This window comes from Poecilia reticulata, chromosome 13 (genome assembly GCF_904066995.2).
Source record: "Poecilia reticulata chromosome 13, P_reticulata-male-v2, whole genome shotgun sequence".
NCBI classification, from domain to species: Eukaryota; Metazoa; Chordata; class Actinopteri; order Cyprinodontiformes; family Poeciliidae; genus Poecilia; species Poecilia reticulata.
This window is the reverse complement of record NC_088842.1, coordinates 25,911,291-25,935,530: the sequence shown is the minus strand read 5'-3', so window position 1 is coordinate 25,935,530 and position 24,240 is coordinate 25,911,291. Positions and strand designations below refer to the sequence as shown.

General features: G+C 40.5%; 1 protein-coding gene across 11 annotated transcripts in view; it reads left to right on the top strand.

Annotated features, from left to right (window-relative positions):
- usp2a (ubiquitin specific peptidase 2a) overlaps positions 1 to 24,240 on the top strand; it is a 52,781-nt gene that overhangs the window by 14,105 nt on the left and 14,436 nt on the right. For 5 of the 11 annotated variants that reach the window (XM_081614151.1, XM_008426239.3, XM_008426233.3 and 2 more), the window contains exons 2-3: positions 9,421 to 10,216; positions 12,756 to 12,881. In XM_081614151.1, the coding sequence (XP_081470277.1) occupies positions 9,476 to 10,216; positions 12,756 to 12,881 (867 nt within the window). In that variant the 5' untranslated portion in view covers positions 9,421 to 9,475. Of the gene's footprint in view, positions 1 to 1,246; positions 1,342 to 9,420; positions 10,217 to 12,755; positions 12,882 to 22,267; positions 22,748 to 24,240 lie in introns of those variants that run through there. The other 6 variants (XM_008426236.3, XM_008426235.3, XM_008426234.3 and 3 more) reach the window with 4 other exon arrangements.

The window sequence follows — 24,240 nt, the reverse complement described above, 5'->3', positions numbered from 1 at the left end:
CAACTGTTTGCTCAGCTTTGTAGTGATCTTCTGTGAGGAGCTGGGCTGAGGGTTGGGGATAATATTTCCAGATTTTTCTCGCATGAGAAGAAGCTTCGCTTTAAGTACGATGGTAATAAGCTGCTGCATGTTTTCTTTCTAACAAACCCGACTAAACAATCCTCCTCGTGTGAGCTTTACAGGAGCAACTTTCCGAGATTTGATTGTAGGATCTCAAGTGTCCATCCCCACTCTCTAATTATTGCTCGTTCATTTAAAGTTGAATGTGTCTGCTGTAAAGTTGAGCTTCTAGCTGCTTCACTTCTCTATTTATAGGACTTCCAGGCAATATGAAGTCCTCACACACTATATTTGTCATCCATGGAAAGGTTTTCTGGCATGTTAGCTGTCATTCTGCACATACAGTGCTGTGAAAAAGGATTTCCTCTTTAAGATTTCCTCTGTTTAGGAATTTGTTTTAGAACTTAAATGTTCCTGATCATTAACATCTGATAAAGTAGTAAATGCAAACTATTTATTAAAGCAAAAAGGTCTTCAAACCAACCTTATGAAACATGAGAGATTAATTCACTTGTGGTTAAATCATAAATTAACCAGAGTAAACCACATTTCTTCTGGTTCAGTTTCAGTGGTCACACTCAGACTTGGTTACCATTAGAGCTATAGAATCAAGAAATCACATCAAGTGAACCTCTCTGACAACAGGTGGGGTTTTAGCCTTGATTTAAAGGAATTCAGTATTTCACAATTTTTTGTAGTGTTCTGGAAGTTTGTTCCAGATTTGTGGTGCATAGAAGCTGAATGCTGCTTCTCCATGTTTGGTCCTGGTTCTGAGGATGAGAAGCAGACCAGAACCAGAAGACCGGAGAGGTCTTGAAAGTTGATATGACGACAACAACTCCTTAATGTATTTTGGTACTAGACATTCAGTGCTTTATAAACTAACAGACATATTTTATGATCTATTCTCCAAAGCAGAAAGCCAATGAACTGGGGTGATGGGCTCTATCTTACTGGTTTTAGTGCGAACACGAGCAGCAGTGTTATGGATGAGGCTGCTTCAAAAGCTGTTCCCTCTATCTAAAGCAGAATGTCTGACCATCAGTTTGCAACCTTAAACTCCATCACATTTGGATTAACACCCAGAAGTCCACCTGTTGCACTACTTTCACTCTTTTTCACTGTATTTGCTTTACACCCCAATCCTGTGTTCTCACTCATTTGGCATGTCTGTGTTTTTTCACAGGGGTGATCTCTGTGTTTAAACTCTGGGGTGGCATCAGTAGGATGAGCTGCCCCTAAACCCATGAAGTCTGACGCACACTGCTACAAATACAGCAGGTACCAGCTTCCCAAACATAAATGAATGATAAAAATATAAGTAAAGCTTTTTTTTTATCATTTATACTTCAGTTTTTAAAGTTGATCAGAGTTTCTCGGAGCTTCTAATTGGTCACCCAGGACTGTTTATCTGGAGCATAAATACAAAGGGGAACAGAGTGTATTTCTTTTAGACTGGGATGGGGCCCCATATTTATCTTGCCTCTACACACAGTGAGCCGGATTGGGACAAAAAGCTTTAAAGGTCACCGTTAGGAGAACTTCAGCAAAGAGAAGCATCTTCTTCTTGCCAAGTTTCTATAACAACTGTCAGACACCGTCTACATGGCAACCAGTTGTTTGGGAGTGATGCCAGAACAACGTCTGCCATCACAAGTGTAATGCTGTCCTAAGACTTTAACTAGAACGTTGTGCTCTGGTCTGATGAGACTCAAATTGAGCTTTTTAGTAGCACTTCGACTGGGTTTGGGCTGAAACAAAGGTTTAAAAACTTTAAAAAGCACTTCTTGTTCGTTGATATGTATGCTTGGAGGTCTGTGATGCCTTTTTCTACAAAGGCCCTGGAAACATGCTTAGTGTGCGAGGCACCATGAGCTCTTGAAATAGCTGGAGATTCAATGGTCACTTTAAAGGCAGTTCACAAACCCTTATTTTAGGTTACATATTTTTATGGATTTGTCATTAACTGGCAGAAATTAGTTTTCTGATTTGTACTTTAAAGGGTTTGTATTTTTGTCAAAAGAAAATAATTTTGTTGATCACGATATACTTTTTATTGACACTGCAAATAAACAAAACCCGGTCCAGCCAAACAGTCAGTCAATATAAGCCGTGTTGTCGCTTAAAACGTTGGATGAAAAGTAACAAGTTACTGCAGCGACATTTCTGTCATAATCTTGATGAGACCCAAAAATACTAAATCCTCCAGGTACAGCAGGTCACTTAGAGCGCCGACAGGCTGGATGGTTGAATGAATCATCCACCTGATGGTTTCAACGGATGTCAGCAACAGCTTTGATTAAAAGCAGGATTCGTTTTTTTCAATCACAGAGGACACATTCTGTAAAGCTGAAGATTACAATTCTCTTGTCCAAATCACCTGTACTTGAGAAGGTGCTAATAGAAGTTGTCAGGGTTATTGTCTCTAATCTTTTGTAACTTATAACATCCATCAGCATCAGTAAGTGGATCAGCAGAGATCGATGAGCTTTTTAATTAGTAACGGAGTGTAAATGACCAAATGATGGAGTCAATGAATAAAGAATGAAGTTGGTCATGTGCAGAGGGTGCAGCAGCAGTAACTGCAGCCCACAGATCCTGTCCTACGCACTGTAGTCACGGCCTCGTGCGTGAGTCACCAACAGATGGTGGTAGTGATAAATGCTAATGGCCTTCTTCCCCTCCAGGTTCTTATTGTTGTCAAATCTAGGCTGTGTAGTGAAGACCGTAGCAGGCGGAGATTCAGGAAAATTTGAATGGAAGATTTTGAGCGTGTGTTCTGTTTTTCAGGTGTTTGAAGGCTATTTGATGTGAAGTCTGTTTGGACTCAATTTGTCTCCTCTTTGAAATGAAGACATATAGGCAGACACTTGCTTAGCAGAGTTGGTGGTCTAGGTAATGTCCGTTTCTTACTCAGAGGTGGAAGCAGTTTACTACTTTGGTGACTTCTTTAGGAAATGGTTGCGCTAAATTGTATTTGGTGTTGTCAGAGTAGAGAGAGAGATGAATCCTAATGACACTTTTGACACTTTTTAAAAATAAAATAAAAAAATTAAAACAATGTATTCTTGTCATTGTGTATTATTGCCATAATACACATGACAAAATGTGGAAAGGTCTAAGATGAGAACCAATACAACATAATTTATGTTTCTTAGTGATGGTCAAAGTCAATGGTGGAAAAATACTCTCTTGAGCCAAGCGTGGCATAAAGCTGCACCAAGTAACATGTTGCTAATGAGAGATGGGTTTGTAAATCCACAGGAGCCCAGTTGAGAATCTCAGTGTAACAAGAAGATCAATATCATGTGATCCACCTGTCGGTGTTCTTATGTTTGGCTCAATGGAGGTCTGGTCGATGAGGTGAAGAAAAGGCCGTTTTATGTGAGACTGGCTGAATCAGTGCCACGGATGTGTTTGTATAACAAGACATCATCGCCTACCAGCAACTTCAACCAGATGTTATGATAGCTCTGTGCCTGTCACAGCTCTTTAGGTGAAGCAATGTTTTTCTTCATTCTCCTACATATTGCTGACTTATAAACTGTGAAATTAAAGCAGCCATGCTGTCTAAAAGCCAAGGTGGTGGGACAGATCAACAGGCTCAAAAAACAGAATCAAGCAATAAAAGTTAAACCAATTATTTTGTAACAGTTATTATTACACTTTATTGCTTATTTATGGTCTCCTCAGAAAGATGTCATAGTAACATACCTTCTTGAATAAAAGGTGATTTTCTAGCCATAAACCAGTACAGTGTTTCCAACAGTCCTCAGGAGCGTCAGACTGAGAAACAGTTCATATAAGATCAGCAGTTCCAGTAGGTTTTTGCTAACTCTGCCGCTAGTCTGGAGGAGCTGAGTGGGGCAGGTGTGGGAAGAGGTGTTTTGTGAGGCGGAAGCTCAGCTGGAGATTGCAGCTCCAAGTAGGAGCTTTGTGCAAATGTTTAGGGCTTTGTGGGGGCAAGCATTCAGGCACCCCGAATGGCTGCTGGGGGAGATTAAAGGATTTCTCAAACTTGGATGAAATAATCAAAGCAACACTCCAGGTATGTTCTTGATGGAAGAATAACATTATAACACAAAATAAAGCTCAAAAAAGTTGATTGACTTTTAATCTGAAAAGGTTTTACCCAGGTTTTTGGCACCACTTTTACGCATGTATGCCTGCTCACACCTTTTAGCGCTCTTTATTTGGAATCTTTGTAGATCAGGCCCCAAGTATAGCTTTTGGGAAAGACATCCAGGAGGTGCATTTGAATGAACTACAAAAGTATTATAGCAATATCTGCTGAGACATGAGAAGAAGTTCAGATGTTGTTGTTTTTTTTAGTTTTTTTTATCATGCACAGTGCTGTTTGGGTAAAACCAAAACAATTACATCAGAATAAACAGCTGCTGTCAAAGCACAGTGGTGGAGGAGTGAAGGCCTAGTCTTGTTTTACACCTGCAGGTCCAAAGTGTCCTCCTGCCATTGAGTTGACCATAAACCAATCTGTTCACCGAATGTAGTCTTAAATCAAAAGTGAGGCATTATGTCTTATATTTTAAGTCACAATGACCTAAAAGTCAAAATAACTTTTAGATCAAAATGAGTCATAAACAAGAAAAATAATCAGTTGTACAGAACGATATGTGAAAAGAAAGACATAAATCAAGGTGCCCTGAAGGCCCAGTCAAAGTCCAGACCTCAACCTGATTGAAATGCTGTTGTGGGAGTCTAATAGAGTTGTGCAGAAAGCAGTGTCTGCAAACCTCAATGAATTCATGCAATGTTGAAAACGGTGTGGGTCAAAATTTCTCCTTGACATGTAAAATTTTACTCCGTACAAAAATGACCACAAATAGTTCTTTATTCTGAAGGTGAGTAGAATCTGTTGAATCATGGGGTATTCTTGGTTTACACTTGACTTTGTTATTTGAATAAATAATGATAGTGAGGAAATCTGTTTCTAGGTCAAACCCTTAACTGAAGCAGAGTTTAATTCTATTTGGATGCAGCTCTGTGACTATTCAGTTTACCACTTAGTTCTCCTTTTTATCATATCACTACAGTTTCAGCCCACTCTGAGCAAATATTACGCTGAGGAAATATTAAGAAAGAAGCAAGATTTTAAGGTCATGTCTGCTCTTCTGCAGTTTCGGAGGACCAAGATTTAAAAGCCATTGCTGATAATGTGATATTTATCATTGGTTTGTGCAATTTCACATGGACATGGAGTAAAATTTTGGAGATCATAAATGAGTCAATTTCTTCCGTCACAAGTCTGAATGAATTTACTTCTCTCAAATATTTTTGCAGATGAGCTGAATGCCAAATGCAGTGTTAATTTGTCCACTAGTTTCTATTTTTTCTTGGTCGTTGGGTAGATTCATACTAGCCGAGCATTGCTCTGGGATCCAGTTCCACATATTGAAAGTGAGGTTCGTAAAAAGATTTTGGCCCAGTTCTCTGAAACTTGCCCCGTAGGTGAAACCTCATCTCTCCATCTCGATGCCAGTAGGCAGCTGCTACAAACCTCTCTTGGAGTGCACCAATGCAATCATCTCTGCCACTCAGTTGAAATATTTTTAATAGCGATGTCCTAAAAGCTTGGTGCACCCATTACATCTCTTATGGGTGCCAGTGGTCTGATCTCTTTTTTCCCCCCAGCTGTATAGATGCTTGCTGGTCAGAAACCTGTCATTTTCTTGGTTTGAAGAAAGGATAAGAACGTAGTTACCAGTCAACAGCTCTGATAGGAAGTTTAAATTGGCCATAACTTGTTGCTACTGTAGCCATGGTAACTCCCGGTTAGCACTGCCTCAGGGAAGGCTGAAAATGTAGAATAGCCAGAATGTGTAAGTGTGTGAGTTTTTGTTCCTGTTGTAACATGTGCAATTCATACACTATAGTAATTATTTGGCAAATTCAGTGTGTCTGTATTCCAGTTCACTTCAGTAATGTATAGTCGCACCCCCTGAATACTTTCACATTGTCATGTTACAGCGAAAAACTCTATGTGGTTTATTGCCGTTTTATGCACCAGCACATAACTGCAAAGTAAAATAAAAATTATACATGATTTTTAAAAAAATTGACAGGTAAAGTAAAACAAATCTGGCTCTACTCTAATACCTTAAATAAAACTTAATGCTATTAATTCCTTTCAAAAGAAGGCTGGGCAGCCGATTGGAAGAAAAGCCCATGATAAGTCAGGAGGAGCTGCAGAGATTCTCTGCTCATGTGGGAGAAGCTGTACATAGGACATCAACACTCTACAAGTCAGACCTTCATGGTACTGTGGCAAGAATTAAACCCTTATTATGAGCTTTCCTGGCACATAGTGCCATTTTATAGCACTATCAAGTAGCTGTGTTACTTGGGTTGTTATAAAAATACTGTACATGTCAAATATAACTTCACAATTTGTTGACTTGACAGTTGATCATCTGAACACCTACAGGAACTGGGTTCTTGTTTGATTGGGGGCAGCTCTGGGACTTGGAACATGGTCAATATATAGTCCTTAGACAGGTGGACATGTTTTGTCTTGGTGAAACACAGAATGATGGATGATATAGCACAGTGTGGTACTACCAGAATATAGCTAATGTGTGCCTTCACAGCATCATTGGTATATTTTATCCTCTTTCCACATGATGATAATATGTGGTAATTAATGCAGAACAGCGAGCCATCACTGAAAACAACAGGACCCCACTCGCCAGTCCCACCCTTCAAGCATAACCATCTCTGCTCCACTCTGCACATCATAGGACAGGGAGCCTGCAGCAAGGCTGAAGCCAGTCACTGAGATACCCTGTGGGTGAGACGGGGTGCTGTAATTAGTCCAATATCTGTCTCCAGATGGCAAGCGCAGATGTTCTCTCATGCTTGGTACACAATATGGCAAGCCTTATTCTACTATGGTTATCATAAGCAACTGGAACCTTAATGATGTGTGTAGATTTCCTCTCATCTAAATCGGTTCTAACTAGTGATTGGTAATAATTAGTTTATTTTTATTGTGCAAAAATGTTTTTTTGTTTGTTTTTTTTTTTTTCAAATAGCGTGACTAAAACTTTAGTCGGGGCAATTACCACTTATTCAATATCAATGTGATATTCGCGATAAAGGTTGTTATTAAAAGTGAAGCCAGAAGATGACTCTGTCCTCTCAGATTCTGTAACATTAGAGTCCATATAATTCTTCCTTTTTGTGTCAGAATGCTGAAACCAAAACAACCCTGCCAAACTGTAGAGGATCACTCTACTTATCTTCATCATCTGGCTTCATCTGGTTGAACATGGCCTGCTTCTGCATATGTTGGCCTGCCTCCATCCGAGTGCTCATGTACCTGGTTAGGATCCATTGGCTGAATTATTGATGAAACCTTTTGATGTTGAAAAACAGATTGAGAGAGACCATAAGAAGGCTATGCCAATACAGAGAAGAACATTCTGAGAGAAAAGGAAGCCCACTCCCACAGAGGGATGAAGGGAGAGCAGGAGAGGATAGGAAGCGGTAAGAGAGGCGAGATCAGAGCAGAAAGAGCGAGGTTAAAGAAATCGGAGCCTCCCTGGATGAACTCAACACGGATCAACAACATCAGATACTTTTATTTATTCAGATGCTTCTGCACATGTGAACAGGAGCCTCTCTGAGCCTTTGCTGCAACAGTAACACTCCAGGCTGCCAGCCATTACTTCCACCTCACACACAGACTTTACCTGTATTCATCTGCTGGAGAGACATCTCGATGGTTGGTGATGGGGAGAAAATATTCAGCTTGACGTGTCAAAGTAATCTGTTTAATCTGGATTTAAAGTTAAAGTTCTGTGAAATAAGGGTTCTTGTTGACTTTTCCAGCAAACAAGATTTAAATCACAAGGGAACATTTTCCATAGCTGCATGCACACAGCCCCATGAGTTAATATTTTGTTGAAACACCTTTCCCTGGAATTAAGCATCTTTAAATGCAGTACATCTCTGCCAATCTTTCACATCTAGGCAGACCTTTTTCTGTTTCTACTCGTTGTTTGCCAAGTTGCTCCAGATTAGGTTATAGAGAGCAGCTGTGAATATCAATGTTCAAGTGTTGGTAGAGATCAACAGGATTTGGGTCTAGACTTTGACTGGACACATGAATATCAGGGGTTTTTTTTCTCTGTGAATATATAAAAGTCTGCTAAAATCGTAGCTTTGACCACAATGTGAAATCAGAAAGAGCCAAGAGAGAGAGAGAGGAGCACTGTTGGAGTGAAGTTGTGCTTATTGGGTAATTACACAGATCATATTTGAAAGAAGGCAGACATTTTAAATGCAAACACTGTAAAGGAATAAAAGCATTTTCTCAAACTGAAAATGTAAACCTTTGATATTTGGCATTTTAATTCCTGCATATGTACTGGTGTGAACTAGAGTAAATCTGCTGGATATGAAGAGAAACTGTAAACAAAAGTATCAATATCATCATTCTAATATCAGTCCAATACTAATACTCACCTTGACATCAATAGCATAGAGATATTTAGATTGATATGCCCAGCCTTATTATGCACTAATATGTTATACTTGTGTGCATAAAAAAATCCAAAATGACAAAGTGGAAGGGGTATGAAGACTTTTAAAAGACACTGAAAATTGCAGCCCGGTGTTTTTTTTTTAATGTCACAGTTATAATGCGCCTGGGCTAATTTAGAACCAGAGGTTGGAGAACTCTGGTAAAAACTGACTCTTAGATTTCAGCAGGAAGACTGCAGTCAAACCTCAATGTTTTTGCTTTAAATACCTTTCAAGAACTGTGAAGCTGCAGTTGCGATATTTCTGGTGTGTGGTTGCCAAGGTTACTAAGTGTGTGGTTAGTGGAGTAAGATCTGCAGTGCCAGGTCCAGGTTTTTGTCCAGTTGCCAGCTGTATAAATGCACCAGTTTGCTCTTTCAACTCCCCAGTGGGCTAAGGAAGAGATTCACTCACCTTTCACCTGTCCTTCCAGTCTTAATCCTGTTCCTGCTGTATTTTCAAACAGTCATAAAGAAACAGCTGAATAAAAGCTGATGTGCCATGAATATTGGGAGAAACAGTGGGCTGCAGTAATGTGATCGGTGTTAAATGTAGGTAAAGAAGCTCAAATATTGATGGAATCCTAAAGGCAGGGTGATGAGTGCGTGCATGGGTCAGTTTTTGCTTCGGATGATGCAGGCTGACAGCAGATGTGATGTGATGGCAGATAAATTCCTGAATCATTCGTTCAGCGCTCAGGGGAGGTGTGGATGAATAATGGCCTGACTCCTGCCTGCTGTGTTGCTGTGGTTTGTATTGATCCCATTGTTGCTGATGAACTAATACAGTGCTTGTGTCTCTTTGCTGTGTCTGCAGTCGATGCAGTCTTCCAGAGGCTCCCCCTGGCTGAAAAACCAGCAGCAACAGCAGCATGTCCCGCGTCTCCTCCACCCCCAAACGCTATGCTGGCTCCTCCTACACCAGCCACTATAGCTCCTACAGCCCCTCCCTGACCCCGGGCCTCAGCACCTATAGCGAGCGGGACCGGCTGTCCACCTACAGGTCCCCCAACTCCACTTCCTCCTCAGGATACTCGTCCAGCTACCTGAGCAGCTCCACCGCCCGCGGCCGCAACTACAACGCCTCCTCGGACCCCGATCGAGACCGGGGTCGAACTATCCCTCGCACCGACATCCTCGGGAGTAGCAGCAGCATCCTCGGGAGTAGCAGCAACAGCATCAACAGCCGACGGAGTGAGAGCCTAAGCAGAACCTCCGTCAAGAGCTACGGAGCGTCAGGTCTGAGTGGGGGGTCCGCCTACTCTGGCTACAGCTCCTACCAGTCCAGCTACCTCGCTTCTTCACCGGCGGCCTCCAGCATCTCACTCAACAGAAGAAAGTCTGTTTCCCAGAGTGACCTGAGCAGGGACTTGTCCTCCCTGAGCCTCAGCGATGCGTCCTCCTCCTCCACCAGTGCCCTACGGAGCTACCACAGTCGAACTAAAGACGTGCCCGAGTCGTATGACATAGGCTCCAGACCGGGCAGCTCGAGCCTGTTGCGGAGCTCCACTCAGGAGGCCTTCAGTAGCAGCAGCAGCAGCAGAGCATTTAGCTCCTCGGCATGGGAACAAAGCAGCAACGGGATGTCTGACACCCCGAGCAGGAACTCCACAGTAAGTTCTCTTTTCTTCTTCTGCTTTTACATGATGTGTGCTCATCCAGATGTGATCAATAAGCAAGCTGATGGAGGCTGAATAGAATTCAAGCTGCAGTTTTTGCCACTGATGTCCTCTGCACAGCTCTGCTTTTGTTTCATTGAGTTCCCATGTTGTAAAGCAAAACTTAGTGATGCTCACATTGCAACTGGTAGAAGTGTTTCTTGACCAGGTGGGGGCGCTGTTGGTCAAATTACTTTGCGTTTACTTTGGGTACCAAACATATTGATTTACTTGACTTTCATTGGAAATATTTTGAACCTCTATATAGAAAGTCCAGATTGTCCCACCCCCCTATATTATATGGACTAATTGAGTGTGTGTAAGTAGCTACTGATTCTATTCAGTACCCATAGTGATAAAATCACCTCTTGGACACTTGATGCCTGTTAAAGCCAGCAATTATCTCACTCTCTACTTTCCTGAGTGAGCTTGGTCTATAGGCCACTCTGGCCTCACTGAGTTCAGTATTTATGAGTTTCCTTGGCAAACATGAGATCAGTCCCGCAGGGTGGCAACATTGTACATGAAAGACTTGGAAAGTAGGATTTTTTTTTGTTTATTACAATTTTTTTTGTGTGTGATGATTTTGTATGTTGTTTTTTTTTACATAACTTTGTTATTGTTATTTAGTTGTATCATGGGAGCTTATGTGAAAATGTACCAGACACAACTAAAATTAATTAATGTTTGCTTTAGTCATTTGTTTGGATTTATTTAGTTTCATTTCCAATGTTTTCTTGAGATAAAAGTATATATATATATATATATATATATATATATATATATATATATATATATATATATATATATATATGTATGTGTGTGTGTGTGTGTGTGTGTGTGTGTGTTTTTATTTATGTGATTGCATGCTTTGCATATTTTAATAGCACATTCATATCAGTTTTGATGACTTATTTTCTTTGCTTTCCTGGAAGTTGTTACCTCCTTATGTTTAAAGGCAATAATTTGCAAATATATGAATGGCTTTCTGTCTAGCTAGCCATTCCTTGAGCAAGGTGGCACTGTGGGTATTGTAGTTTATTCAGTTTTATGGATGGATGATTGTCCGGTGAGGGAGCTGTCTGGTCTGTTGCCAGTGTAGTAGAATTGATATGTTTACATTTGAGCTTTGCACATTATAAATAAATGTTGTTGACTGTTATGGGAGCTGAGAAATGTCACCTGGTGGTCTGTGTAAACAACAGCTGAACTTTAGGCTTCCAGCACGCACTCAGAAGCAACACAGCGTGTAACAGAAACTAGTGTGATTTCCTTGTTGAGTTGCTAAGAGTGTGTGGTGATCCTCATAGAAACCCGGTAACAAGCATAGCTTCAGGCAGAAACAACCGCACGTGTCAAAAGCGTGGGTTCACTGCACATGTGTGTGTAGTACAAATATATGGGTGACACTGTGTCAAGCAGATTAAATGGGTGATTGTTAACTTTGTCCTGTCCAATATTTTGTGCACTGTCCCACACTTGATGGTGAATCTGAGGAGACCGGTGGTGGTTGCTGTCTTGTGACTGAAGACCATCTGACAGATCTGATCAGCCACTGTGTGGCTGGTTTCTGAAACCAGAGTTGGATCACGTCAGGTAAGCCATCTTCAAGCAACCTATTGAAGCTGGCTTATTGTCTGGGTTTCAACCTGATTGTGAAGATTTAGCTATTTGTCCTTTTGGAGCCTGGAATGATTAATCAACAAGTCATTTCAGCTAATCTTAACTGCAAGAACTATGTGTTAACTAAGAACTGTGTGCAACACAATTTATTCCTGGTGGAACTTGATTACAATGTTTATCGAGCTTATTGCGTTTGAATCAAAATTCTATGTAATCGACAAAATAAGCAATGTTCTCAATTTAATTCAGTTTAATGGCTCTTTAAGAGGCCACCACAGTGTTGAATCAATGACCATTCGGGGAGTAGAGGCTTAATAAAGACCATAAAGCTCAAGAATATTCAAAAGCTAATCAGTAATGATCGTAAAAAGTAATCTAACATTGAAAACTCCATTGAAAAGTTAAAATTGTTATTATCAAGAGAAACAATAAAATTAGCCAAACAAATACACTTAAAAAAAACAACTAATATTATATTAAACATTTCACTTATTATGGACTAGTGGAAAGCAGAATAATGTCAAAAACCTAAACAAAACAATGAACGTCCTATATGGGAACAGGCAAAGAAACAATGGCTGTCACAAACTGGCTTAAACAGGGTTGAGAAACAATGGCATGGTCAGCTCACCTGGACTTCTCTGAAAAGCAACATCTCTCCTGGTAGCTCAGTCCATGCCCTTCTTGGTCAGCCGGCACAGTAACAGGAGTTTGGTTCACCGTATTTCAATAAAAGGGGGAGTATTCCCCTTACTGGAAAAAACGCTTTTGCTTGGCTGCAGATGGCCTTCATCCAAAAAACTTCCAACTGTGCCCTCTCTCAGGAGGCTTCTCCTTGATTCTTTGTCCTTGTTGTGCTTCACACCAACAGGTGACCCTCACCAGCTTATTCAAGGCAGTGTGCATCTCTCCATGGTGGTGGATTTGCTGCTGCAGGACATATGAGCCCCAGACAGCTGTACCACATATTGTTTCTCAGCCAAGACCAGTCCAAAATGTAGGGGAATTTTCCAAAACTCTTAACAGCTACTTAGATATATTCATTGGGAAAATGAGCTCATTTGTCCTTTGTAGATTTTAGCACCTTAGCAAGTAGGTTCCAATTAAAAACCAACAAGCACTTGGATCCATTTTCCACAGATATGATTGTAGATTGTGTCATGTTCACATTCTATACCAACAAATGAAATTATGTTGTTCAGTTTCAACAGGAGCACACAGAATAATAGTTTAAGCTTCATTTGTTGTCAACTTGTTTAAGACACAAGGTACAGCAGAAAATGCCTTCCATGTTTAAGGAAGCAGCTTGTCTTTTTCAACATATGATTACCATTTAGTTTAAAGATGCAACTCACACGTGGGTAGAGAGTTAATTCATTTTAAGATGACTAATCTCACATGAGGCTGCACAGTGGCGCAGTTGGTAGAGCTGTTGCCTTGCAGCAAGAAGGTTCTGGGTTCAATTCCCGGCCTGGGGTCTTTCTGCATGGAGTTTGCATGTTCTCCCTGTGCATGGTGGGTTTTCTCCGGGTACTCCGGCTTCCTCCCACAGTCCAAAAACATGACTGTCAGGTTAATTGGCCTCTCCAAAATTGCCCCTAGGTGTGAATGTGTGTGTGCATGGTTGTGTGTCCTGTGTGTCTCTGTGTTGCCCTGCGACAGACTGGCGACCTGTCCAGGGTGTACCCCGCCTCTCGCCCGAAACGTTGGCTGGAGATGGGCACCAGCACCCCTCCCGACCCCACTGAGGGAAAAAGGGTGCAAGAAAATGGATGGATGGATGGATAATCTCACATGAATTAGAGTTGCTGATCCAGACACTTTCCACTAGCAAAATAGTAGGATTGGCCATCTCCAGGCCATAAAAAACAGGAACATTTTCCAAAGGCTAGTTATAGCCTTTAGTATGTTGACATTTAAAGAAGTCTGTTAAAAATATTAAAATAAGAATGTAAAAAAAAGGAATAGTGTTCTATTTGCTTTCAGATTCTGAATTGAATCTGAGATAAAGAATTAAAGGATAGTCTTCCTCATTTGTACCGGTACCACTGGCAGCAAAACAGCACCACACAAAGCTTCCACTACCTTGCTTGGCAGTGAACATTCTTTTTGTCATTGTGGGTAAACAGCACAACCCTTGTCTTGTCTGAGTAGCAACCTTTTGTCCATGTGGACCATTATAAATTACAATGACTGAGTGATAAACCCATTTCCAATCTTGTCCTAAATGAAAATCTGAACCACATCTGTTCTCTTCTGTCATTTTTTAATGTAATCTTGTCTAACCATACATCTGAGCAACTATCACCTGTCCTAAATCACTCCTGTTGTGTGCATCCACTCCACCTTCAGTCCATTATTCACTTCCCTTGTGCAGTATCCTTATTTAAACTCCTCCGTCTCCATGTTTATACCACTAATACGTAATAGATGTCTCAGTTTCATCGCTCCACAAAAGTAATTGAAACAAGTTTATTCCACAGTTTGTGGAATACATGCTAGTTCTCCTGTTATTTTTTCCCACTTTCCAGCAACTGCAGTCCATCTAGTCATGCATCCACACAGTCCTCCTGTTCTTATTGGAACATGAATGTTTACAGCCACATATACCAGGATTGAAGACTATCCTAAAATAGGTTTGGCAGAGCCAGGTAAATCCAATCCTGGTGGTTTCTTAGAACTTTGCTGAGGAAAAATAGCAGCTGCGTGTGCTGTTGTGCTTCAGTGATGAGTAAGACAAAGTGGATGACACAGCTATCTTTGTTTTTTTCTGCAGATTCATCAAATCCTCTGATCAAACCTGGTCAGAGTCTATCTTCTTGATGTTGCTTTAAAATTCTTAGAAATTGTCTAATGATTAGGTGCAGCATTTTTACTCGGTAAGCACCACATTGTGAGTGTTTACTATACAAACATGCAATAATTAGGGGTGTAATGTAGCTCACGAGACAAGACAGTACATAATGTTCATTAGAATGAGACACATTAAATTCATAAGTAGAGTACAAATCACAAGTTACAAACTGTGCTTTAAAGAATTAGGACTCTGTGTACAACAGTGGCAGCTCATGGAGGCACTAGGAAATGTAATAGCTCTTCCCAGGATCAGACATAGCACCCCCCTCCAAGAAATGCATTTTTTTTTCCTATGATAAAAATATTGATATAAAATCTGATTCTGATTATATTTAACCTAGATACAAAAATAATTCCTTACAAACAGTCAATTAGGAATATGGTTATGAGTTAACAACAACAAAAAAAGAATATTGGAATTGTTTATGAACCTATGACCTCATTTGACATACTGTAAGCAAGTACGTGGAAGAGTCGAATTTCTTGGTGATCATGCAGGCAGAAAGACCAGTTCTGCAGAAATAGCCATCAAGTTTGTATGACGCTCAGACAAGTTTCAAGAAAAAGTTATCAAAACAGGCATTCTGTTTGTATTGCATTACCATGTTGTCAGCAAGGAGAACTAGGAGACACAGCTCTACCAGGTTAATCACATGGTGCAAAGCAAATACGAGCATGAATGTACCTTTATTTGATTAGCAAATTATGGTGCATTCGTTGATATATGTCTTGGAAATTTCCAATTCATCAGTGAGCTGTGAACACAGTTTCTCTTGAAAAACCTCCCTGAGGAACAGTAACAGGTTCAGTTGTACCACTGACCGAGTAAAAAATCTCCAGGATCCTGGATGAAAACAGAATTTGTAAGGCCTCCTCCCTCTACCACAACAACAAGCTCATTCCCTGTTGTGAGATCTGACACTAAGTGAAAAGTGTCCTCTCTCTTACCTGCCGATGAGTTTTGGTGTTGAGAAGGTTTGCAATGGTCTTGTTTCGTATGGTGTGTTTGAGAAACTAGAGGTCGTCAATATACTGCATTTATTAGGCACACTGTTGGTGACTGTAGAGTATATTTAGTGTTTTATGGAGAAAGGTGTGAACTTATGATCAGTTCACAGCACCCTTGAAAAACTGACGAGCTACAGAAAAAAGTCTGCTGCCTCCACTGGTGTACAGAAGAAATCTCAAGTCACCCATATCTAGGGGATGCTGCAAAATCTAACAGTACTTCACCACATAAAGTCACATGCTGACAGCAACTAGACTTTCCCTAGACTTGGCTTTTAATACCAGGAGATCACATGTCACAATGTATATTACACTGTTGTATTAATAATAAATGTTTATTAATGACACCTATTTAGACAGTGCAGTCATTGGATGACTTTGATTCAGTCTGACAATAATAAGAATTTGTGCTACTTTTGGGATCCCCTCATAAATTGGGCTACTTTTTTTTTTTTTTACTTGTTTAGAAATACGCGATTCTATTCCGTTTTGAACATCAGATTAGGAATTTTGCAAGAAGCACTACTGTGATATCACCTTGCTGTTGATAGCAGTGTGTTGAAAAACAGTGTATAACTTTTGGTCCCACTTTCTTCCTTCAGCTTCTGCTGACAGGCAGTAAAACTAAGGTGGCTTAGCTGGGTGTAACATGTCTTGGTTTTTTTAACCTCGATTTGATTGTTTGGGCCTTGTGTCTAGACTTTCTGTTGAGCAACATTAGCAATACATTTAAACTGTCTGACTCTCCATTCTCCCACTTGGTCAGACAGCTTATGGTTTGGTTTAGGAAAGAAAAGCCACAATCTGGCTCATGTTTGAGCTTTTTCTTTGTTCTCAGGCAAAGAGGGTCAACATTTTATTGGCTGAGTTTTGTAAGCTGTTATTGTGAGTCTGTTTGATTGGGTTTGTAGGTCAGAGTGTAGACTGTCTGTGAGGAAACCTTTCACTGACATAGCTGAGTAGGGCTTTGCACAGCGCCACTTACTGTGCGTACCTGTTCCAAGATCCTGATGTCCAGGGTGGCACACTATTGTTTATACTGAAAATATAAAACTGCAGGTCCAAGTTCTATTATTACACAGAGTACTACTTAGACATGTACACAGACTCCATCTAGTTTATTCTTAAACTTATTATCAAGTCCAGGGTTACTATGGCAAGAGCCGGTGCAGGACTTTCTGACTTCTCTTCTTCTTGTAGAACTCTACTTTTCCTGTCAGTACATCTGACTCTGACAGATGGCGTCGTATGCTGTCTAAACATCTTGAAGTCACTTCTTGGGTTCAACCAAGAATTTCTGTCACAGAGCAGAGTCTACTTCTGCCCAGCATGTCTAGCCATCAAATTAGGGCTGTTATGTCACCCAGAAACGCAGGGCTACAATTCTGTCAAAGATTGATGAAGGTAGCTCAGTGTTTGCATGATGGCCCAAGGATCTCTTAAGTAGTGACGCAGACTATCTTAATGTAACTTTTGTGACAACAAAACAAACAAACATAATTCTAAACCATTTGGCTGTTTTGCCAATCCCAGCAGATGTCATGAAGGTCACCATACCTGAGAAATCTGGAGAGCAGGTCTGTTTCTTTAAATGAATCTGTCTACTCTACAGTAATGTCAACTAAAATGCCCAAGGAAAGAAGGGATGGATTAATGCAAAAAATTTGGGCCAATATTGATTTCTAATATTAATATTGCTGTAAGGACAGTTAACCAGTATATACCACGTGGCCACCTCGTCTCCCCCCCTCAAAACATATACATAAACTGTAGCAAGATGGAAATTAACATTGGTTTTCAATATCAACCTAGCGTTACTTATGGGATCAACACCAGTATGTTAAAATGACAAGTACCATTATCATTTTGAATAACAATATATTGTGCATCGCTAAAGAAAAGTTGCGATAGAAAGGGGTTTTACTTTGGACAAACGTAATGCTGTTAGATGGTCATGTTTTCTGGCTCCTGATGTCTTAGCAGTTACTTGTGTCTTACTTCGACAAAACTCAAGTACTAGAATCAGCAGCAAGCTACGACATACAGCATGGGTGTCCACAAAAAGACGTGCCTTAAAAACTAAATACTGTTCATGTTTGCTTGTAGTTAATCAAACTATTGTCCAGCCACCACCCCACACCACCTTACATAACACACACAGAAAAGGGTCAAGTTCATTCCTTCATAGAACACTGAAGACCTTCTTTGGTTGTAAGCTTTTGAACAGTTTAATAATTACTGTTATACCATCAGTAATGTAAGTGTTAATATTCAGAGTTTTGTTTCAACTTTTTGTCTCTCTCCGCTTCATAATTAGCAAATGAGCTCATTATTTATAAACCAAACAACTATTTAAAGAAAGAGATGTTATAGCAAAAAATCCTTCTCTCTGTTATTTCCATTTGTCCCACGATTGTACTTCATTATCTTCTGGTACACTGACAGAGTGTTCTGTCCTGAAGGGCTACCTCATACTGGGATCTTCAATATACTTCCAGTGAGGCATCACATAGCCTTCCATAAATGACTGTAAAATATGTTGATCTCCTCGAAAAGGAATCTGTATGTGATGGACCAACACAGAGTGGCATAAAGAAGTAGAGGGGAAAAGAGAAACTGATTTTTTAGCATTTTTTACATGTATAGATCTGGTCACTACTCAGTTTTTGTGAAGGTTTCAAATGCAGGGAGGAGACTGCATGGAGGTTAACAACAGGGTGAATTGCAATGTTAGTTTTCTTCCGAAGAGAATTGTGTGACTTTTGGTGGCAACAATCTGTCCTGGATTTTGTTTAGAGTTATCGGGTTAAAGTAGATGTACGCATGTACATATTTGTGAACTATTTTAAAAACCACACACCATTTTATAAATATTTAAGTTGCAATTTGTGGTCGTGATATGACAAAATGTGGAAAAGTTTGAAGGGGAAGTCAACTTTTCCAAGGTCAGATAATGTTAATATATTGGGGAAGAGCATGTATCCAAAGGCAATTGTAGTCTGACATCTGTTAGATAATACCACTATGACCTGCTTCTTGCGTCAGATATCAAACCAGACATGGACTCTTTGCCCCCTTCTGGTGTTGTAGTTTTCCAGCTGAGAGATTTAGACATTGGTCTTTCTCTCTCTCTCTCTCTGCCTGTCTCTCTCTCTCTCCCCCTCCCTCACTCACACAGCCTGCTGATGGAATGTGCTCCTTGGTTATTTGTTGTGTACACACCAGAGCCATGGTCACAATCTTGTTGCAGGGTACAAGCTGCACTTCCTTCACTTTACACATGAGTTCGACTAAGTCCATGCACTCTCACATGCTTGTTGTATTGAGAGTTAGATCATGTGATTAATTCATGCAGGGTCAGCAAAAGGCTGACATTATCAAAAGTTTGGATTTCCCAGTATGATCAGTCAGTGTTACTGCCAAGAACTGGGAAGTGAGATATAGCACATTCTGTTGATTTCTTTCATTAATAAGAATCATTCCTTAGGAAAATTCTCTGAATCAGAAAACCTGTTTTGACACCATGTACCACCAGTTGAAAATGAAAAGAAAACACCTAATGAATATCACAATTTCAGCCAGGAAGGTTGAGATAGGGCCTCAAGCAACTCCAAGTTTAGTATTCAACATGGCTGCACGTAACAAAAATGTGCTAAAGCCGGCTTAAATAAACTATGAGCATTTCTGATGGTATCTTTAAACCATTGGAATGTGTAATGGTATTAAATACCTACATACTTCTGAACATGTTCCATTTGTATTTTAACTAATAAGGGAAATACACTATTGTCAGCTTTGTTTGGGATAAGCAGTTAACCACCAGGATTATTAGCCAATCCTATTGTTTTCCATCTTGCAACTATGAGGTTTCCAACGTAGCTGTGACGTTATTCCTGTCTCCGTGCTCCGACCTCTAAGATAAATCAAATGCGGCTTTAAAAAGCAAGTCCTTCTGACTCAGATCCAACCTCTGTCACCTCGTCTCTTAACTCACTTGTTTACTTGCGTGGGAAAATTTGAGCACTCAATGATACTATAACTAAGACATATTGATGAGTGTCCTCTTGAGCCTGGTAAACAAGAGACAGCTAATATCTTTTGCTGTTTCATCAATGTGTTCTAGTGTCAAGTATACAGTGTTTTCCAAGTTAACCTTTCGCAAGAGCTACTCCTATGTTCAGCTCACACAGAAAAAAAGTTTAAATTGATTATGTTTGTAGTTCACCATTTAAATTCTGCTAAATATGTAACCCAAGGACAAAATTGTTATTTTTCTTTTCTGATTCATAATGTTTTTCATTGGTGGTTGACAATCCCGTCATCTAGCATATCATAATTTCCTTTCTTCTTTAACAATAGGAAATGACATAACATGGGCTCTGTGGCAATTAACAAGTACCTGTACCCTTAAGAGATTCAAAAAGTTCTCCTTACCTGATCCGACCAATGAAACAACAGTGTGTTTTTATTTTTTGGAGGATATTTTGATTAAATAATATTTCTTCTGTACTATAGGAGACCAAACAGGCCTTAAGAGAGGAGCAGCGCGTAATATATGTTGCTTCAACTTCCTGTTAAACAACACCTCTGGTTTTGGGCAGCCCGCTATGCCTTTAGAAGAAGTTGTACACAGAAGTGTCAACAGTTCTATTAAAACTATCCATGGCTAAAGACCAGTAACCTTTTCTGTCTTGGCACACAGCAGTTGTCCCAATGTACCATGATGCTCCTAATATGAGTCCCCTTAGAAGGGCAGGGTAATTCTTCGGTCACCAATCATTTCTAGTCACAGTCAGAAACTGGGGTTTGGAAAATATTACTTTTTCCAAAGTGTATTCCCTATCTTATTGTCTAAAAGTAGTCTCCTTCCTTCATTATGACTTTCCTTCCTCACTTCCCTCCAGGTGTCCTTGATCACTTCAAGTGTACATTATACCACTGAATACCTTTTTTTTTTTTCATGAAACCTATAATCTGGTAAATTAAATTAAATAAAATACTCAATTATTGATTTTGCACTTTTGATAATGTTTCTCACTCTTCAGTGTCAGAGGTGTTAATAAGTAAAAAGTGTTGTCCTTTATGTCTGGGTAAGAACAACACCTTCAATAGTTACATTTAAAATGCTCTGAACCTACAGCTGGAACCTATGTGATACAAACTGTTTGTTCTTGGATAGTGTTGGAACAATGATCAACCTGTTATTACGATAGCCTGAAATAAACTCCCACTCAAGCCTTGCTATTTTTTGGCCAACTGATGAGTCACCAAAGTCTGAAAAAAGACTGCCTCTGAAGATGCAGAGTCTAATTTTAAAACCACTGGATCCGTCTATTGTGTTCAACATTTAACTACTCTGTATGTTCTCATGATTCTCCAGGGGTGATAGAGGTGAAGCTGGTAGTACTAAAAGTGACTTCAGTAGAATTCATATATAAACAAAGCAAATTATCCTTAGAGTTGATCTGTCAAAAAACAAACAAACAGAAAGATAAGAAGTCGAAGAATTGATCGCTGCAGCAAACCGATTCTACTCAGATATGGGGTAGCTCTTTTTTTTTTGGACCTACATGACTTGATTCACCCATCCATATTTTATCTGTACTCGGTACTTGCTGGTCCTTGGGGAGTCATGGGAGGATAGGAGAGGGCAGGTACCCATCTCCAACAATCACTGGGCTAGAGATGGTCTACACTAAGGACAGGCCGCTAGTCCATCAAAGGGCAACACTATGACAATCTGGACAAACAATCATGTACACATACACTCAAACCTAGCCACAATTTGGAATAATGAAGTTAACAGTCATATTTTTGATTTGTGATAGGAAGCTGGAGAACCAGAGAGAACTCATGCAAGCACTCGAAGAACATGCCGACTCCATGAAAAAAAAAAACTCAGGCTGAGATTTAAAACCTGGACCTTTTTAGTGCAAAACCATTAATTCTACTTTTTTATTAAAATGTAATCTGAAGAAGAATGTCCAGCTATTAGTTTATCCCTTCAAGGTCAAGACAAGTTTCCACCAAGGGAAAACAACCTGTAATTAAATTTTGGGGGCATTAGCTATTTTCAGAAAGGGCCATGTTGATTTGTAAAGGTTTTATTCATTATCAAATTTAGCCATTTTAAAATCTTTTTTTCTGTTACTGATTACTCTTTAATACACTCTTCATATTAGATAAAGTGAGTCATCATCTACAGTAATATTTTTTTTTGTTGTTTTATATAAAAGTATAAAAACGCGCAACAAAAAAAAGAAAGAAATACAAAAGTTGTCACAGCGCTGCCACTTGTATGGCTTTTGTCTTGGTGGCTCATTTTTCTATAATAGTCGTTTCTGCGCTCAGCCTGGAGGAGATGAGTAGCCTCCTTGGACCCAGCATCAGTACATCAGCTCATGGAGATGATGTGTGACGTAAGGAGCATGTCCGGGTGGCGGTCTCTGACGTTTGTTGGAGGCTGACTTTAAAGAGGCGGACCTGCAGTCCTATAAAACGGAATCAGAGCCAAATACGCGTCTATTGCTATTTCCAGACCAGCTTCACTGAATGGAGCCGTACAGTGAATGATACAGCAGTCTGTTTTTTGGACCTCTTCCCCGGTTTACACGCTCCTTTTACCTAAGTGTTATTATAGCGCAGGTACTGCTACAGGTTCTGTGTATTTGGCGTGATTTGTGACGTCTGTACATAATGTTAGTGAATGAATGAAAGAGAGCCGCCGGTGAGTTTTTCATTAAACGCGTGAGCGTCGCGAGACCAGACGACGACAAGCAGCGCAGGGTTCCGCTGCCGCTTGAACACGAAGCTCCGGTAGAACACTTCTGTCCTCCCGCCGGCATGCCGAGCATGCGACAGTCCTACACGGTCACAGTGCCGGAGGAGCCTCCCGCAGCCGCCTTTCCGTTTCTTAAGCAAGAGATGCGCAGGAAGGGCAGCATGTCGGGGTCGGTGCTGGTGTCAACGTTCGTGGGGCTCCTGATAAACCAAGCAAAGGTAAGAGGGGGGTAAAAACTTCACTGGCTCTGCTCAGCAGTAGGGAGAATTATAGCTGCTTTGTGTTGAGCTGTTCCTATTTGTGAGCTTATAAGGCATGTCTTATGACTGTGTGAAATATGTTCTTGTGTAATAACTCGCGTCTCGGTACACTATCTGGCTGTAGAAGCTCACTCATTTCTCACATTCTATTAGGCTGAGATTCATGTGTGGAGGTACAAACTTTGGTGTGCTGTGCATGTCACTCGATGTAAAGTCCGGTCACCAGCACTGGCCATGAGAACGTCATGGAGTCAGTTGAACGCACAAGTGAGTCTTTTTGGAGGGGTAAGCCGCTCTGAGCTGTTCCAGGATCAGTGGGCCTGCACAGGCAGGTCACTGCTTATATAACCGCACTGTAATCCCTCATACACCGCTCCTGTGTGCCTCTTGAAGGGAAATAAATACAGATGTGACCTCCTTCCCCCTCACGCTTTATGTATGCTTTGCGGTGTTAATGATGTGTGTGATGGCTCCCTCCGTTTGTAGGGGAGACGCAGCTGAGTGTTTAGATGAGTAAAAGATTTGAGAACATAATGTTCAGAGAACCGGAGCTGTGGATTAGGAACATGCTGGAATACGCTAAAGTGGAACCAGATGGCTGATAACTGGGTTAATTTCAATGTATTTATAATTTGGCTGAAAAGATAAATCTGACTTTCTCCAGCTTATGTTGACAGATGCGATTTAAATGCATTGATTGTTAACATAGACACCAGAAGCTGCATGTTGTTTGTACTTTTCCTGGCGAAAAAAGAAGGAACAAACCAGTACATAAAAATGCTGAAAATGTGATCACCTTGCAGCTGAAAGAGTGTGCACTTGTGTATGCATATGACCTCCAGGGCTACAGTGTGGAGTGGAGCTCCTTTGTGTGCCAGCTTTTGTTATGTAATGAGAAATTACATTAGAACACACTTCAGCACTGGCCAGGCGCAGCAGCTTGGCACGCTTGTCTATTTTACTGTCACCGTCTCCCTGTCCTTCTGTGCCCCTTGTTTGTCCTCTGTACCTCCTTCTCTACAAGCCTCGGCATGCACGTTGACAAGGAAACGTGTCCTGAATGTCTCTCTGCTTTACGTGCTTTTTAAATGGCTGCTGCTCGCTGTGTGTGTGCTCGCCGGTGTCACGGTGCACCGACTCTGAAGGCTCCAAGGTTCAAGCCAGCTGTCTGCCGCAGCTTTCCGACATATCCTCCACAGAAGTTCATTGGATGCAGACGCAACAATATCAAGTTATTTTAGCTACATTTGAACTAACCAGACTGTTTCTCTGGATTGGAGCTAGACTGATCAGAATTTTATGATTTTGCTTTAGGAACAACAGCCTGAATTTTTTATTTTTTTTCTGCTTTCCTCCCATGAACAGTCACTTTTCCTGCACAATTTACATAATTTCATTGCTCATCACAGTATGAGTGTGTATAAAATATTGCAATCCCGAAGGATTGACTG